Source organism: Telmatherina bonti (genome assembly GCF_933228915.1).
Source record: "Telmatherina bonti genome assembly, chromosome: 11".
Taxonomy (NCBI): Eukaryota; Metazoa; Chordata; class Actinopteri; order Atheriniformes; family Telmatherinidae; genus Telmatherina; species Telmatherina bonti.
Genome location: NC_136629.1, coordinates 13,260,861 through 13,278,365, shown reverse-complemented (window position 1 = coordinate 13,278,365; position 17,505 = coordinate 13,260,861). Strand labels below are relative to the sequence as shown.

Here is a 17,505-nt window from a genome sequence, read left to right as displayed (position 1 = left end):
AAAGTGTTTGACATGTTTTGAATCAGTTTAATGTGTTTGGGACTATTTGCCGAGGAGGATGACCCTCAAACGTGGAAATAACCACTTCCGGTTGTAAGAGGGCCGGGCTTAGGTCTTGACCGGCAATGGTCACATCAATCTCTTCAAGACTGGGCCCTCATTAATCCCTATAAGTTTTAGGGTGATCAGATCAAAATTAAGAATTTTATAGTGATTATAGTGATTTATAGTTTTATAGTGATTAATGATGTAACGACGTCATATCGCCATAGCATCACGGGCACGTCGTGCAGCGTAGAGCAACGCTTTTCACCGGATCTCCTCACCAACATGTTTTGTGATGTCGGACCCAATTTGGACCGGGTGGTGTCCACCAAGCCAGAGTTGTGGGTCTGTGAGTAAAAAATACTTTTGACCTCCAGGGGGCGTGGCTATTTCACAGCGACTTTGACCGAAAATGACTGCCTTCCTGTCAACTTTTCACCATGAAGTTAGGAGGATTTTTTTTTATTCGCCCTGTCATGTAGACCATGCTGATCAATTTTCATTAAAGTGGAACTATTATGGGCATTTCAGGCTAATTTATTTTTATTTCTGAGACCAGAAGGGCTGGGATTGATCGAGTTATTGTCACAAATCGCTTCATTTACTTCAGACCGACCCTCTCCGTAGGCTGTCAGATCAGCCTGTGGGCAAAACGAGTGGATTGAGACTCTTCCGCATTAAGCCCCGCCTCCCCCCACTGCGCTACATCGGGAGCGCGCACCGCACCTGCTTTCACCATCATTGTAACATCTCATAAACAGAAGGATTAGGCTAATATGAACTCAATAAAAAAAAATACAATGTCAACACATAGCATACAGCCCTACGTGTTGGAACCTGAATCAGACCCTGAAAACGAAGTGGAAAACAGCAACCCACAGCAACGAATGCAGCAGGATGTCTCTCTTTGGTAAACTCACCAGCCATCGTTGGAAATAACTTTATCCCACGTTTTCCACCCGCCTGATGTATTTGTACATGCCCTTGTTAACCAGTAGAAGGTAACCAATCACCGAACCTTATGCCCCGGGACTTCTCAAGGATTTCCAAGTAGAAAAAAACTCTCTAAAACGACGCGTTTTTCGTCGCCATGGAAACCGAACAGAGAGAGTGCTGGAACTCAAAGTCAAACATGCGTTTAGGTGATAAAAAACAGTGCCGTTCACATGTCTGATGAGGATTCAACACTGTAACACTGTAGAAAGCTCAGAAAACTCCAAATACCATCATAGGACCCCTTTAAGATTGATGACATGCAGTGACGGGGCACCAAAAACAGGCGGCGCTCATATTCAATTTCACCCAAACAGCTACAAGCACCAAAAAATATCAAATTTTCCACATTCCCTTCAGAGGGAACACAAATTTTGGTGACTTTTTGAGCATGTTCAGGCCCCTAAAAAAGCTGTTCTTTTGTCCAAATGAAAATAAGAAACGCTACAGTTCCAATTCCAATATTTGACAATATGTTAGAAACAAGGCAGGTGGTCCAGCAGCTACTTTACTCCGTTTGAGTTGGATCATTTACTGTTATTTGATGTATAAAACGGCAGAGATGCTAATCTGTTAGCCTACAGTGGAAAAACTTTGTTGCAAAAGTTTTCAGTTGCTGTTACTCTTCACAGAAGTCAAACCGTGTGCTGCTTTTCCAGTTTTTCCTCCTGTTTCATCATTTATTTCAGCTGATTTGTCAATGGGAAGGAGGTTGATGTCCTTCATCTAGTGACACTATGACAGCCATTAGCTGTAGCTGAGGACCAGCTTGTAACGCATCAGAATAAATAACACAAAGTAATGTATTGTTCTGTTCCTCATCACCTGACGAGACTCCAACTTGTGCAACATGTCGACATGTTCACATTTGTGACTCTGCTGCTTCTGTAGTGATAATAATGTGATTAAACGGCGACCCACCAGACTGCACTACTCGGTTGTTTTACTCGATTTGTGAACCAATAGATTGGAGTTATTCTCACACACTGGGCTTTAAGGGTCTAGTTGGATCAGTAGATACAAGTGGAGCCCAGTACAGGTCTTCTAAGATCACAGAACTCAGTAAAACCCAGCTGAGATAAGCTAATGTCAGTAGAAAAATCAGTAAAAGTTCAGCAGAGTCAATAAAATACCATTGAGACCAGTAAAACCCAGTAGATACCAGTAGAGGGCTGCTGTACCTGCAGCATGATGATGTCTTTGTTGAACATTTCCACTCTGCACTTGACGTTGTGGTAATAATAGATCTAAAAAAAAGGAAACAAACCATAAACAACAACAACAAGAGCTGAAACTAAAGTATTGATCAGCAGCTAAAGGTTCACCTGGTTGATCAGAGAAAATCCGTTCCTCTTCCACATCCCAGCATGCACCTGGGCACAGAGCACCAAGCAACGAAGGGGCAGCTCAATCAGAAGATGAGGACTGAGTTCCCCCTGAAGACACAAGATGAGATCACACCATGAGGACCCGTTGATCAATCGACATAGCAGATGTGAAATAGGTGGATCTGATGTACTGATTGGTTTGAATCTGATCAGTTAATCAGTGTTTGATCTCTGCAGACTGAGTTGACTACAACCCACATGAGCTCTCTGATCAGTAGTTACACACTGATGACCAGTCTCCAACTATCAGGACTTCTGGTGATGTTACTCACCAGCGGGAGCTGCTCTGGGAAACGAGACGCCACCTCTGTCCTGCTGAGGAGAACATGGAGGCCTGAGGAGGAAGCAAAGATGGCATGAGGAGGATGAGCATTTGCTGACTCCTTATATGCAGCAGGTGTGTGTTTACCTGCGAGGAGGCGGCAGACCGGCAGGTGGATGGACACTTTGTCCTGAGACACCTGGTACCTGAACGTGTCCACACAGTGACCTGCCAGACTTAAGCTGATTGGCTGCTCGCCGTCAGGGAGGCCGCTATGACACTGACTGAGCGCGCTCAAACACATCTTATAGGCTTCAATCAGGATATGTTCCTAAAGCACAGAGGAAGAATCAGAGACCAGTGGGAGACCAGTTCTGGAACAAAGAAAGAGGGACTGGGACGAGACAAAAGGGGAGTCTGGAACGAGACGGGGGGGTCTGAGGCCAAAAAGAAGGATTTGGAATGTGATAGTTTGGGGGCCAGAAAGGAGGTTTTGGGCTGAAAAGGAGGTTTTGTGGAGCACACGGGAGGGTTTTGGGGAGCAGAAAGGAGGTTTTGGGGAGCAGAAGGGAGGGTTTTGGGACCAAAAATGAGGTTTTGGGGTACATGGTTTCAGCTTACGTCGGTCGAACACCACTCCTGGATCATGGAGATGATGTGCGTCAGCTTCATCTGCAGCGTGAACGCCGCCTCCCACTCCGGCTCCATCTCGATGTGCTGTCCCACCTGTCTCACCACGGGGTCCATTCCCTGAGACAGACAAACAGGTTGAGACAGAGACTGGCTCACCTGAGCAGGTGGACTTCCTGCTGGGACTCAGAGTTACCTGCATACACTTAAGCAGCTCCAGAAAAGCATCAAACCCTTCCAGGAATTTGGTCCTGAGCTGATGTGTCCAGTCAGAAGGTGGGCTGATGAGGATATACCTGCAGACAGAACAACTGGTCATACTAGGAGGACTCCTAGATGGGTTCCAACCATGATGGGTGGCAGACCAGTCCTTACTTGAGGTCTCCGATGAGACTCTGGACCCGACCGAACTTGAAGGCCTGCTGTGCTGTGTAACGGTCAAACTGGAAGCGTCCCTGAAGGTCTCTGTGACGCAGGTGATCCACAAAGGTCCTGACGATGGTGGTCATCAGATTCTCCTCCACCATAAGCATTCGACCCTGCAGCGTGCGCGCACACACACACACACACACACACACAGACAGACACAGACACACACAGACAGACACAGACACACAGACACACACACACACACACAGACACACACACACACACACACACACACAGAGAGTTGGGTTTCTGTGACTCTCGTTTAGAAAAATCTCCCAGGAAGACAAGACGTCCTCATAAAACTGTTAGATCCAAACAGGAATGTCTTTGGAAGAAAGTCTGGATTCTGTCTAAACTCTGACTTGATCATCACACAGTAGCAGAGAATTTAACTGCGATCATCAGATACTGTCTGCAGCAGGTTCTGACCCAGTCCAGGTCCAGGTCTAGGTCCAGAACAGGTTCTGCTGCGTGTTGAGGATTAATGTTAGACCAACAGAGGTCTTTGGATCGGTTCTAGTTCACAGTCCTGTGTGTTTATTTACATTCAGAACCAGAATTCTGATGTCATCTGGGTCCCACCCACAGGAGTCAGTTCTGGAAATCAGATGTCGTCGTTACCGATGGTAAGATCTCACCGACGGATCGATGATGATGAAACGGTAAAAAAATGTTTATTAATCAGATCTCACTTCAGAGAAAACAAGGTGAACGTGGGAAGTTTGATTATTTAGGACATCATACTGATGATGTCATAACGATTATGTGAGCTATGAAGTCATAATGATGTCAGGAAAAATGATGTCACCCTTTCATACACATTACATAAGTTGGTGTGGCATATTATAAGGGCAAAATGTCACTAATGATGTCGTAATGATGATGCTAAGCAAGATGTTCTGCTGATTACTTCATGTCTGACATTTTTATGTCATGTGAGATTTACTGATTTTCAGGTGAGATCTTATGATGTCATAGAAATTGTGCTATATCCATGATGTCATGTAACATGTCATACTGATGTAATACTTATCAGCTATGAAGTCATGATAATGTCATGTATGACATCGCTATGCTTTAGGAAGATGTCCTGAGCAGTCATATCTGATGCCACACCAATATTGTCATAATGTTGTCAGGTAAAATGTCATACCCATGATGTCAGCAATCATGACCGTATGACATTGTATTGATGATGTCAGCTACAATGCCATGTTGATGACTCAAGTATAATGTCAGGTATGAGGTCATAGCGATGAGGTCATCATGTTAGTGTCTCTGCAGCGTTGTCTCATCCAGCGGGAACTCACCAGTGACGGGACGGTGAACATTTGCACTGACAGGTCAGTGATGGAGAACTCACGGTCGTGGTCGTCTTTCACGTAGTCGCTCTGCAAGCGTTCATAGTTCTACCAGCAGGGGGAGACAGAGAGACAGAGGTGTGTGGAGGTGCAGAGAGGACGGGAACTACTCACCATGGTGGGGACGGGGAAGAGCTGGACAGACAGTGATGTCACGGACACCACTCGCTCGTGGTTGTCCTCCATAAAATCTGTCTGGAGGCGTCTGTAGTTCTAAAGGAGGGACGACATTTCACCTCTGGGTCAGAGGTCCCTGCTGCCCGGCTGACACCCGACCCAACCCCCCACCCATGTACAGTCAACCTAACTCACTGCGGACATACTTTTGAGCAAGAAGCTGAATGTAAAGCAGCTGTTTCACTACGCAGACACACTGAATGAACATGTGTAACTACATTTATGCCAAAGTTCAATTCTTAAGTCAAATCAGATTTTAGTAATAAAACACGGTTGTATTTTACTCAGCTGGACAGTAAAGTCCCACCCACACCAACAACCCCTTGGTGAAAGTCCCACCGTGTGGCTGCACCGTACCGTACACTGCTCCAATAGGACTGTTTCTACCAAGTGTGTCGCTGTTCATTTCTGAAGCATCCCAGAATCCCCGTTGCTCTTTAAAATACACCTGTGTTGTATTTCTGCTGCTTGCTGCTTCAAAACCACATCAATCTAGAGCAAAGCGGTTCGCTCAGGCAGGAAGTCAGTTGAAAAACAAAGCAATCCGAGGGACATGAAATACTACATGTCCACATCTGGGAACGCAATTTACTGCAAAACATCAACATTTCCTCATTATCTGTGGCACCAGCATGAAGCCTTCAAGTGAGAGAGGGTCTCAGTCGATACTTTACGTCGTGGAAAACGAGGCGTTTATCCTGGAGGTGGAATGCTTCACCGTTTTTTCTTGCTTTTGACACCACACATCCCTACTGTGAAGAAATAAAGAGCAGGCACGCGGGACTTGCTCAGACTGGCAAATAACTCCTTAGCTGGTTCATTTTACTTTTTAAAGCCTACAAGTACAACCACTCTCTGGTTTAATCGAATCTACAGAGAATCCAACCGTGACAGACGGTCCACTTTGAAACTCTCCGGGTGGAGTAGGATGCCAGGTGGAAAGCTCGGTGCACCTGCTCCACAGCACTTCCGCATCGCTTCAGTGTTCAGTGGAACCCTGGGGTAAAATCCTTTATAAAATAGGACCGATGCAGAATTGCAACACCAAATTGCAAATAATTCAAAAGTAAAAAAAATATCAATGTTTTTGTCTTTGTGTGCAAGCGCGATGCAAAATTGTGACTAAATGATAAATATTCTAAAACTAACAAAGATGCAAAAACAAAGATGGACTCCACATCAAGTGGAAACAATACTGTGCTGCAGCTGCAAAAGAAGCTGGATCCACTTCAGGTTGGACTTTAGGACATCCGTGTGACAATCTGGGGACCTGCTTCAGCAGCTAGCTGCTAGCTTGAAGAAGCAGAGAAAAAAAGGACAAGGTGCTCGGCCACTGCGATTCAGTTTGAATCAAGTAGCAGTGACAAAGGGAGACATGTAAATCTTGCAACTGTTCTGGTGATGCTGTCAACATGTTTTCTCCGATTGGTCCATGGTGTTTCTGTTGGATCAAACTCAGTTTGAGAAAAATTAAGTCGCAAAATTGCTAAATTTCATCCCTGATGTTGCCTTGACAGGTGGTGTGTAAAGGTTTTTAGCTGGATGAAGCAACTAACGTCCACCGGGAAGATGAGGAAACTATCGTGAAGACGTAAGCTACCACAGACTAACACCATCTGAACTCGCCGGTCCTGATCACATCCACCCTCCAATCAGAAGATCAGGTGCCGTTGTTTTGACTTGTGTGACAAGACCCGAGACCTCCAGAACAGCCTGCAGCCGTCTGGCCTCAGCCAACAGCACACCTGAGACTACCTGCAGCTGGTTTACAGTCAATCTGGGTTCCACACTGAACCAGAAGCATCCTGGATCAGATCTGCCAGAACGACAGCTTGCTGACTCTCGGTTACGAGGAATTTAGACAGACTGAATCAGTAAACTGCATGTGGAAACTGTTTTGGGTGCCTGGTCTGAGTTTGGTCTGACCGGGTCAGAGAGTCTCAGCCCAACCTGAGGTTCTGGTGAAGGCTCAGTTCAAACCATGTCCACCGACATCACTGCAGAGAAATCTGACCTTCACAGGTTACCATGGTAGCAAGGAGACCTGACTATACTGTTTTTCATCGAGACACATGACTGGACTTGTTATATGAAAACTGTCCAGATGGTGACATATGTATTGATCCGATGTGATGACCATATCAGCTGACGACTCATCAGGTGTACTGATTAATAACAGGTGAGTTACCTTGGCGAACTGGATGGCAAAGATCTTCTTGTACTTGAGGTCCATGAGGAGGCTGTTCATGAGCAGCTGATGGTAGATGTTCCTCGCTCCTGCAGGCATAGACAGGTGAGGTCAGATGTCAGGCGACATCTACGGGGTCAGGTGGTCCAAAGCACTCACCTTTCCACATCTTGGAGTCGTTGAGCATCAGGCAGTCCACCAGTGAGGAGTTTTCTCCTTCTGGACCTTTCTGCAGACCCACCTGACACAGGATTCTCCTCAGACCATCTGAAACAGTCAAATGGTCAATATTACAGGAACACACACACACACACTTACACACAGACAGAGGGGATTGTGGGTAAGGAAGTCTAAATGTACCTGAGTACTGAATGATCTGTCCCAACCAGCTAAGAGCCTTTAGAGCGAAACATTGATGAGCCACAACGGAAGAGTGCATCACCTGGACCCGAAGAGGTTTGGACTGGCGGCTGGTGTTCCGCTGTGGGGAAGTGAGGGGGCGGAGCTTATATACATGAAAACACACATGAATGAATCCTGAACCTGGTCTACAGTCTGGTCAGGAGGATGGACTCACCACGATGACAGACTTTGCCTGATCACAGAACTGAAAGTCTCCGTATCGGACGGATTTTCTCCCCTGCATGACACCAAACACACACACACACACACACACAGCAGCTGGTAACATGAACTGATGGATCCTGATCAGGATTCTGATTTGGTTCTGAAGGGGTACACACATCTCTGTCCACGGTAGTGGCGAAGCTGACGGCTTCCTTCTGGCTGCAGTTCACAGCTTTCTGCAGCGTGTAGATCACCTGTTCATACGTGTGGACTTCATCGTTAAACAACATGCAGTAGTATGTGTCTCCTTTTTCCCTGAACACACACATAAAGTGAAGGAACGATTGGATTCAGAAACTAATCAAATACATTTCCATCCATGTATAAACAGTTTGAAATTCTGTCAGAAGTTCATGCTTGTGTTCTCACTCTCATATGTAAATCGCTTTGGATGAAAGCATCTGCTAAATGACTGCAGAATACAATAGAATAGAAAATCTGGACTGATCAATCAGTGTCATTGATTGTTTACAGGCTGCAATAATGAGAACAAAAATAATCCAGCCTGCATGAAAGGAGTGTTGCATCATGACAAGTAGTAATCTAAGGAGTAAAAACCTTTCAAATGTATTGATATACATATGCGATCAGGACTGATGCAGATCAATAGAATGAGAGAAATTAACTGTCACTTCCAGACCGGTGCAAGCTGACGAAGGAGGAAATGAACTATCAATCTATACATTCTGGACGAATGTGGACTTATTTCAGCTGGATCAGATTAAATAGTCTTGAATCGATTATGTCTGTTTAAATAAAACTTTTGACTTCATATTTCCTGTTTTTGTTTAAAAGCGTTTCATTTATTTATGATGAATAATTTCATGATGAGGTCTGATGTTCAGCTGTCAGACGACTCAGTCACATGCATCGTATCAGAAGGTTATGCAGGTTTAACACATTTGGTTTTCCTAAAAGCAACTTTTTAAATCATGATTTCAATTTATAATCAATTAATAATTCAGTACTGTTAGTAGAGTGATTGTGTGTGTGTGTGTGTGTGTGTGTGTGTGTGTGTGTGTGTGTGTGTGTGTGTGTGTGTGTGTGTGTGTGTGTGTGACATCATACTGTGGCTCCAGTCCTGCAGGCAGCTGGTCTTCCTGTTCCCAGGTCAACATGTCGACGGCGTACTTCAGGACGATGGAGAAGATGCTGTAACCCCTGGCAACCATGTCAGCTGGCAGCTGAGCTACAGGATCCTGGAAAACAGAGTTTTCACACATGTAAGGAAACACGTGTGCATCCGACACCGCAGCAGCAGAATCAGTGGAGTCAACACAGTTTTCATCTGCAGTCTGAACGCTGCAGTATTTCTCATCAGCCAGCAGGGGGCGCCTCAGATTTACCTGATGAACACCTGAATGAAGATTGCCTCAACAACACAAAATAATCCCACACCAAAACATCTGGAGCAGAGTCGCATCACACACGCATCAGTCCCAACACACACTGACACACCGTGACTCCTCCAGGACCAGATCTGTGAAAACCTCAGATCCAGGTCACATTTCCTCAAACCATCACATGACAGACAGACGGGCGCCTCACCTCCTCAGAGTCCCTACTGCTGTCTGCAGGAGTGTGTTTCTCACAGTACGGACCTTCCTTCCAGGCTTCAGCATCTCCACAGTCACAGAAACCTCCACCTCCCGATGTGGTCATCTGCAAGTAAACGATCAACCAAACTTTATTTATACACGCCTTTTTATACAGTCGATGCATCACAAAGTGCTTCACGTGTTAAAAACAAAATGCTTGCATGAACCCAAGCAGCAACACATTTTCATGCTACAAAAACACAAAGCCAGCAATTGTTAAAATCATTCACCCATTTTTTTGCTGCTACTACAGGTCAGGTTGGGAGGGTGGTGTCAAATATACATTTTTCAAACAGGCTTTATAAAAGGCAGATATTCCTCTGTTAACATGCGCAGGCTAATCAATATAATAGATTACTCTACCATCAATAACCTGGAAACAACTATAGTTTCTCTGGATGCAGAGAAGGCTTTTGATAGAGTGAATTGGAAATTCTTATTAGCTACTTTAAATAGATTTGGCTTTGGACCTTCCTTTCTTGACTGGATCAAAATCTTATGCAGCTCCCCTAATGCGAGAGTCAGGACGAATGATCAAACCTCTCCAAGTTTTAATCTTCAAAGGGGCACCAGTCCACTCTCTCCCTCACTTTTTGCTGTATTTATTGAACCACTAGCTGCTGCAATTCGACAGAATCAAATTATAAAGGGCATCCAGTCCAAAAATATAATTCATAAAATAAGCCTTTATGCCGATGATATTTTACTATTCCTCCAAAACTCACAAACATCATTATCTGAAACAATCTCACTAATTAATAAATTCTCATCACTATCTGACTATTAATTGGTCTAAGAGCACAGTCCTACCAATTAACTGTAGGTTTCGAAATCCATCCAACACTAATTTACAATCAGGTCACATTAGATACTTAGGCATAAATATTCCCCCCAGGCTCTCAGAACTGATAAAATGTAATTACACTAACCTTCTTAAGACAATAGAAGATGATCTCACTCGCTGGAAGTCACTCCCCATTTCACTTATGGGGAGAGTTGCTACGATAAAAATGATGGTTCTACCCAAAATCAACTACCTGTTCTCCATGATTCCTATGAAACCTCCCTCCACCTGGTTCAAATCACTAGAATCATACACTTCCCAATTTCTCTGGAAGAATAAACCACCCCGGATTAGTTTAAAAACATTACAAAAACCTAAAGATCGGGGAGGCTTAGACTTGCCTAACTTTCAACATTATTTCTTAGCAAATAGGCTGCAATACATCTTAAAATGGCTTAAACCGAGTCCATTAGATGAACCATGGATAGACTTAGAACAAACATTCTGTGACAATGTGGAAATCTCTAATCTTCCATTCCTCAACTTCAGTGTAAAAAAGTTAAAGTGCTTCAAAAGCGTCAACATTAGCACCTCTCTGACAGCTTGGTGGGAATTTCTTAAAAAAACAATTCATCAATAATCCCATGTAAACTCACACCTATCTGGAACAACCCTGACATTCTTTTAAACAAAAATATGATCAACTTTAAACAATGGATTAATAAAGGAATTAATTATTTAGAGCATATTATCCATAACAGAAGAATTTTATCTTTTGACACTATCATCACAATATGGAATTAATAGTAGCAGATTTCTAGAATATCAGCAACTCAAATCCATTATACTTACGAAATTCCCCCTTCATCAAATGGACTTGGAACTTCCTCCCACAGTAGCAGAATTTATGGAACTTCGTAGCCCAAAGTTACTTTCAAAAATATACAGGTCGATGTCAAAAATAGATGATTCAAATTCCTTGCCAACTTCCAAATGGGAGGCAGACCTATCTATCAGTCTCAGTCAACCTTCTTGGCTGCAAATATGTCTAAATGCTTTTAATATGACAGACAGTTCAAATCTACAACTCATCCAATACAAAATTCTTCATAGAACACATTACACAGGACAAAGAATGTTCAAGATGGGTCTAAATCACTCAGAGATCTGCACACAGTGCACATGTAAAGCAGTAGATAATTATTTACATGCTCTATGGCTCTGTGCACCTGTTCAAAATTTTTGGAATAAGGTTTGTGGGGAATTATCAACATGGCTCAGATGCAGCATTCCTGCATGCCCCAAGCTTTGCTTACTGGGAGACCTTAGTGACATCAACATGGACCCCAACAACACACACACACACTATCCTTGTGGCCCTATGTATAGCAAAAAAAACTATCCTATTAAACTGGAAGTCCAAAAGAAGTCTAAGTATTAATCACCACAAAAATCTCCTGTTTGAACACATACACTACTCACAAAAAGTTAGGGATATTTGGCTTTCAGGTGAAATTTATGGAAAATGCAATATGTTCATGCTACAGTGATATAATATAAAAGTAAGACATTTAAGTAGAAGAATGCTCTACTGATTTCCTCATCTCAAAAAATTGAGGGTGGGAGTGTTGGGGACAGTAGGGCTTGGGAGGGAGAGGGATGGGGAGGGTGCTGGTGAGGGGGGATAGGAAGCAGCGGGAGGGTTGTGGGGATGGTCTATGGACGTGTCCTTGTCCTTGGGGATCCCGCCCCTGGTATCGTGGTGGCGCCGGCCTGCGATGGTTTTGCTCTGGGTGGGCGGGGCCCGCGGATGGTCCTGGGGCCTGTGGGCTGCTGGCTCTCTGTGCGGCCCGCGCTTCAGCACCCGGCGCCTGCTGGGCCGGCTTGCCGTTGCCCTGTGCTACCCGGTGCTCCTGCCTCGTGGCGCCGGGTGGCGCCTGCTTGGAGGCTTCCACTGCTCTGGGCTCAGGGGACGGAGGCTCTCTCTGCTTTGCCTGCCCGGGCTCTGTGCGCGGTGGGCTTGCCGGGCCCTGGGGGCCTTGGCTTCCTCCCCTACACCTCGGGTCATGGTCGTGCTCCCCTACAAGCACTCAGCTGATCTTCGGTTGCATGATCACAGGTTGAACACTCACAAGTGCACGCCCACAAAGTGCTCATCTTCCCATCTGCTTCCTAAATGTTGCTGATGACTCTCTGGTATGTTTAATAACGGTTGGTATTGTAATTGTTATTTTATTAATTCATTTACTTTTTTTACTTTTATTTTTCTTTTTTTGTGTCTGTTTTTGAATATTGTCACAATCCTACTTATGTCTTGTTGTATTTTTTCAGTACTTTATATTGTTTTGCAAATACTGTAACTTTAGCAGCTTAGACACGCCTTTCTTTTCTGTCTCTCTTTTTCCTCCTTTCATTTCCTCTTTTTTTTCCTCTTTCCCTGCCAGGTCCAGCTCGGCCATATCAAGACTGACGATGATTGCAAAATGATAAAAGGAAAATAAATAAATTAAATTAAATAATTATAATAATAAAAATATTCAGATTATCAAAGGCAGCTATATACATGAGACGTCTCCCTTGACAGAGCAAATCTGTCTGGCAAACAATGGCTTGAGATTGCTGTTCTGTATGCTGAGATGCTGGACAGGACAGGTTAAAAAAAATAAATAAATAAATAATATATATTTTTCGTGAATTTTGCAAATATTTTCATTTTATGTGAAATTTTCTTTGATTTTGCACAAATGTATCAAATTTCACACCATTTCTTTGGTTTTATTCCTCCTCTGTTGGTGTCTTTCCCCTTTTCTTCTGCTTCTGGTCACAGGATCAGAATAACAACACTAACATTACTGCTCACCTAGCAAGACGCCATCCTGAGGTAAATGCAGAGCTAATAGCCAAACGTAGCACAGCAGCAGCAAGCCAACAGACACTCAAACCAACACGTTTATATGCAGTTCATTCTTTTGAAGCTGGTTCAGATATATTGCTGCTGAATAAAGCTTTAAAATTGACAAGATTTCTTTTAATTTGGAAAATCTGGCTCATGATACAGTCTGTAAACTTGGTCATCATGCAACTTTTTCACCTGGTCTGGTGTTTAAAAAAAGATAACTAAATATCGGCAATACTGAGAAACCACAATTTTCATTGTCCCAGCCCTACACACGTCTGATCAGGTTAGTTTATCCAGCATCCATATAAACACAACCCCTTGAATCTCTGATCTGACCAATTTCTGCAAGAAAAATAAAATATTAGTCCACTTAAACGCAGCTACGGTAAGATTTTCTTTGTCTAAATATAAACATCCACACACTCAGTTCTGTCAGGTTCTGCTGCTGATTACCAGTTCTGTTGTTTTAGGGTGCATTCACATCAACATAGTCCACTACACTCTGGTCGATTTAGGTCCCGGCTCAGTTGTAGGGGGGTGTATCCATGGAGATTGAGATCGCATTGGGGGATGTAAGTATACTGCAGAAATAGACTGCAACAATGGGTGCAGTGTGAACAACTGTGGAGCCAGAGCTTTCTGCTGCTTTCTATTTACCCACAATGCTACGCAAGAGGCAGGAAGTGACTTTATTGTAGTCCGCTTCCTGTATTTGATCCGCTTGAAACGGACCGAGACCGGCGTTTGTAGGCGGACCGAGTCTGCTTCTTTGATCCGAAGTAGAATTTGATTGGCACTTTTACATTTCCCCAAAAGAAGCAACTTTCTGAGGAAACGGATTCGGATCAAAAAGGCTGATGTGAATGTGACATTACTCTGTGTGTGTGTGTGTGTGTGTGTTTGTACTCACTCTGTATCGATGATCTTTGTGAACACTTCCCAGGAAACACTGCATGCACAGAACACAGGTGGCATCAGCTGCACACTCCCTGAACACACGATAAAGAGTATCCATCAGAGAAACGTCCTGCACAGGAACGGGGTTTTGTCACCTGGGCAGTTTCGATAAGTGGGCAGGTGCGATACGCGGGCAGTTGCGTAGGTGCGATACGCGAACAGGCGCGCAGGTGCGATAGGCGGACAGGTGCGCAGGTGCGATAGGCGGACAGGTGCGCAGGTGCGATAGGCGGACAGGTGCGCAGGTGCGATACGCGGACAGGTGCGCAGGTGCGATACGCGGACAGGTGCGCAGGTGCGATACGCGGACAGGTGCGCAAGTGCGATACGCGGACAGGTGCGCAAGTGCGATACGCGGACAGGTGCGCAAGTGCGATACGCGGACAGGTGCGCAAGTGCGATACGCGGACAGGTGCGCAGGTGCGATAGGCGGACAGGTGCGTAGGTGCGATAGGCGGACAGGTGCGATAGGCGGACAGGTGCGATAGGCGGACAGGTGCGTAGGTGCGTTACATGGACAGGTGTGTTTGTGCGATACGTGGACAGGTGCGTAGGTGCGATAGGCGGACAGGTGCGATAGGTGGACAGGTGCGATAGGCGGACAGGTGCGTAGGTGCGTTACGTGGACAGGTGTGTTTGTGCGATACGTGGACAGGTGTGTTTGTGCGATATGTGGACAGGTGTGTAAGTGCATTACGTGGACAGGTGCGTCTCAGTTACCTGCAGGAGTAGGTGGGCTCTCCAACCTTGAAGACGTGACCGCACAGTGGAGACGGCTGGTTGTTCTCCTGCAGGAGGGCCAGGCCAGCAGCCGGCTCCTCCCCCAGCAGGAGCCACTCCAGAGGAGCGAGGAGAAGCAGCTGAGTGGCCAACTCCTCCCTCTGCTCCTCCCTGCTCCCACCACCCCCGCTCGGCCCAAGGCAGAAGATTCTGGGTACGTACACGGAGAGGTGATGGTATATCTCCTGCTGGAGATCAACTGCCGCCATCCACCGCTGAGGAAGATGAGGGAGGAGGAAGATCATGTTAATTGATTTACAGGTGCTATGGTGTATCGATGCTTATCATTCAACTTTATGAACTGTAAAGCTGAACCACCTTCCCTGTGAAACAAATTTCTAACCGGTCAGGATGTTAAAAGAAAAGACAAGTCAATTCTCATCAGTTTCTCTCCAAAAACATCATCAATCACGACGTCTTCAGCAGGCAGAGGCTGGATGCAAAATGTTCTATTACTCATGTTTAAATAAAGTTCAGAAAGAAAATCCAGCTATGCAAAGTCAAGGAGGAAACTGCAACAGTAAGACAAAAAGATTCAAACAGAAGCTGAGTTGTAGATGGTCTGTTATAAGACAAGGACATCACGATTTGATTAGGATAACATTCAGGTGCTACTATTTGATAATTAGACGATTATCAAGATTTTTCATTCATCTTTTTTCACCATTGAGTATTTTTTCCTCTCTCTGAGGCTCCTCCATAATAATTTATTCCCCATTCAGGCTCCATTACAACACATTTATCTCCACTATCTTATATTTATGTTGTGCCACAAATAAATCCAACAGTCTTGAAACATTTTAATCTGCAGGAATAATGTGTTATCAGTAATTAGAAACAATGACCTTGAACCTGAATTGGGAACACATGTTTGTAGAATTACTATTTTATAATAGTAAAACACTTACATATGGACTAAGTCTTGTCCAGGTCTTGCCTGTCCTCATGTCCATAAAAACAAAATGTTAATAAACGTGAGCCTTCAAACCCAATGAGAATATCTAATTAACTGTAGCTGTAAGGCTAGCTGCTAGGCTCCTGCTATCTCTTTTCCGTTTGCAACCCGGACACTTTACAGGGACGAACCATCCTTCAAATGTGGACGGCTGATGTCCGATCCATAACATGGACGCCAAACAACGACATGGGCAGTGGGTGGTGCAGTCACATACCAATAACAAATACAGCTGGTACTGCGGTTTTAAGGTAACCAGTGTAATGGTCATTAGCATACGGTAACCTTACTTAAAGTTCATCACCAATCTCTTTATTGGAATGTCTGATCATGTAAAATCTAAAGCAGCTGATCAGCAGAAACATTTCCTCTCCACACAGAAGCTTGTTGGGTGTTCTGGAAGTTTATGGGCTTAGTTTAAATAAAACTTTAATTAGGCCCCGCCCTCTCCCCTGCACGCTGCGTTCAGGTGCAGAGCAGAAGCTGGACAGCCACACCTGAGCTTCTGGAGGCACCGCTGCAGGTTCAGTTAAAAAAATATTGATGTCGTCCAAATGAAATGGTTCAATTCTCAGCATTTTAGCATGACGCTAAAAATAAAACCGACATGACCGAGTCAATTTAAGGGAAAGGCGCGCTGAATCATGATAAATGAATTAAAAAGTGAATCGGCCCACTGTTCATGATTTCAGCTGCTGGACATCCACCGCCGCAGCCACCAACAAAGAAGAAACCAATGAAGGCAACGCATCCACACACTGACAACAAAGTTACACAACATTTACACACGTCGGTGACACCGAGGGATATTAAAATGAACATTTTCATATATATTGGCAAGAATCTAGCAATATGTATCACAATACGGGCCACCGATATGATATACTGCAATCTATCAGGATACTATAAGCAAGACAACATATTTTTCTTTACTAGCAGTAAACACTGAACGCTGTTGTATGTTTTACATCAACCTACTGAATAAGAGGATCTACATTTAAATGCAGAATAAAATAAAACACTGATCTTTGTGTACAAGACAAAGAAATTAAAATCTGCCTCATCAGTAAAGATAGTTTGATAAAATCAATACAGTCCTGTTGAACATCAATATTGTCACACAAAATATTGCGATATTTAGTTATATTAATATTTGCTTACACAACTAGCTCATACAAAGAGATGAATCTGTGGCATTATGTTCATGCATCACACACACAAAATAAAATTAACACAAAATTTGTCCTTGCGTCAAATATCTGAATCTGGCAGCATCTCAGAAGGAGAAGAGGAATAAATAATCCAATAAAGGTTCCCATAGGAGAATCCAATAAAAAGCGATTTATCAGTGATGTAGCTAGATACGCGTCCTGCGTCCACGACACATCAAAATCTGAAGGAAGCAGTAAAGCCATGATGAGTGCGTCCTGAA

General features: G+C 44.2%; 1 protein-coding gene across 1 annotated transcript in view; it reads right to left on the bottom strand.

Moving 5' to 3' along the window:
* ubr2 (ubiquitin protein ligase E3 component n-recognin 2) overlaps positions 1-17,505 on the bottom strand; it is a 36,458-nt gene that overhangs the window by 14,703 nt on the left and 4,250 nt on the right. The window contains exons 2-18 of the mRNA XM_079249069.1: positions 15,059-15,333; positions 14,292-14,370; positions 9,649-9,762; positions 9,169-9,299; positions 8,217-8,355; positions 8,051-8,113; positions 7,834-7,954; positions 7,633-7,740; positions 7,474-7,562; positions 5,058-5,156; positions 3,694-3,857; positions 3,515-3,614; positions 3,310-3,438; positions 2,836-3,019; positions 2,699-2,760; positions 2,364-2,474; positions 2,220-2,285 (exon numbers count right to left, since the gene is read on the bottom strand). Of these exons, the coding sequence (XP_079105195.1) occupies positions 2,220-2,285; positions 2,364-2,474; positions 2,699-2,760; positions 2,836-3,019; positions 3,310-3,438; positions 3,515-3,614; positions 3,694-3,857; positions 5,058-5,156; positions 7,474-7,562; positions 7,633-7,740; positions 7,834-7,954; positions 8,051-8,113; positions 8,217-8,355; positions 9,169-9,299; positions 9,649-9,762; positions 14,292-14,370; positions 15,059-15,333 (2,034 nt within the window). The remainder of the gene's footprint in view (positions 1-2,219; positions 2,286-2,363; positions 2,475-2,698; positions 2,761-2,835; positions 3,020-3,309; positions 3,439-3,514; positions 3,615-3,693; positions 3,858-5,057; positions 5,157-7,473; positions 7,563-7,632; positions 7,741-7,833; positions 7,955-8,050; positions 8,114-8,216; positions 8,356-9,168; positions 9,300-9,648; positions 9,763-14,291; positions 14,371-15,058; positions 15,334-17,505) is intronic.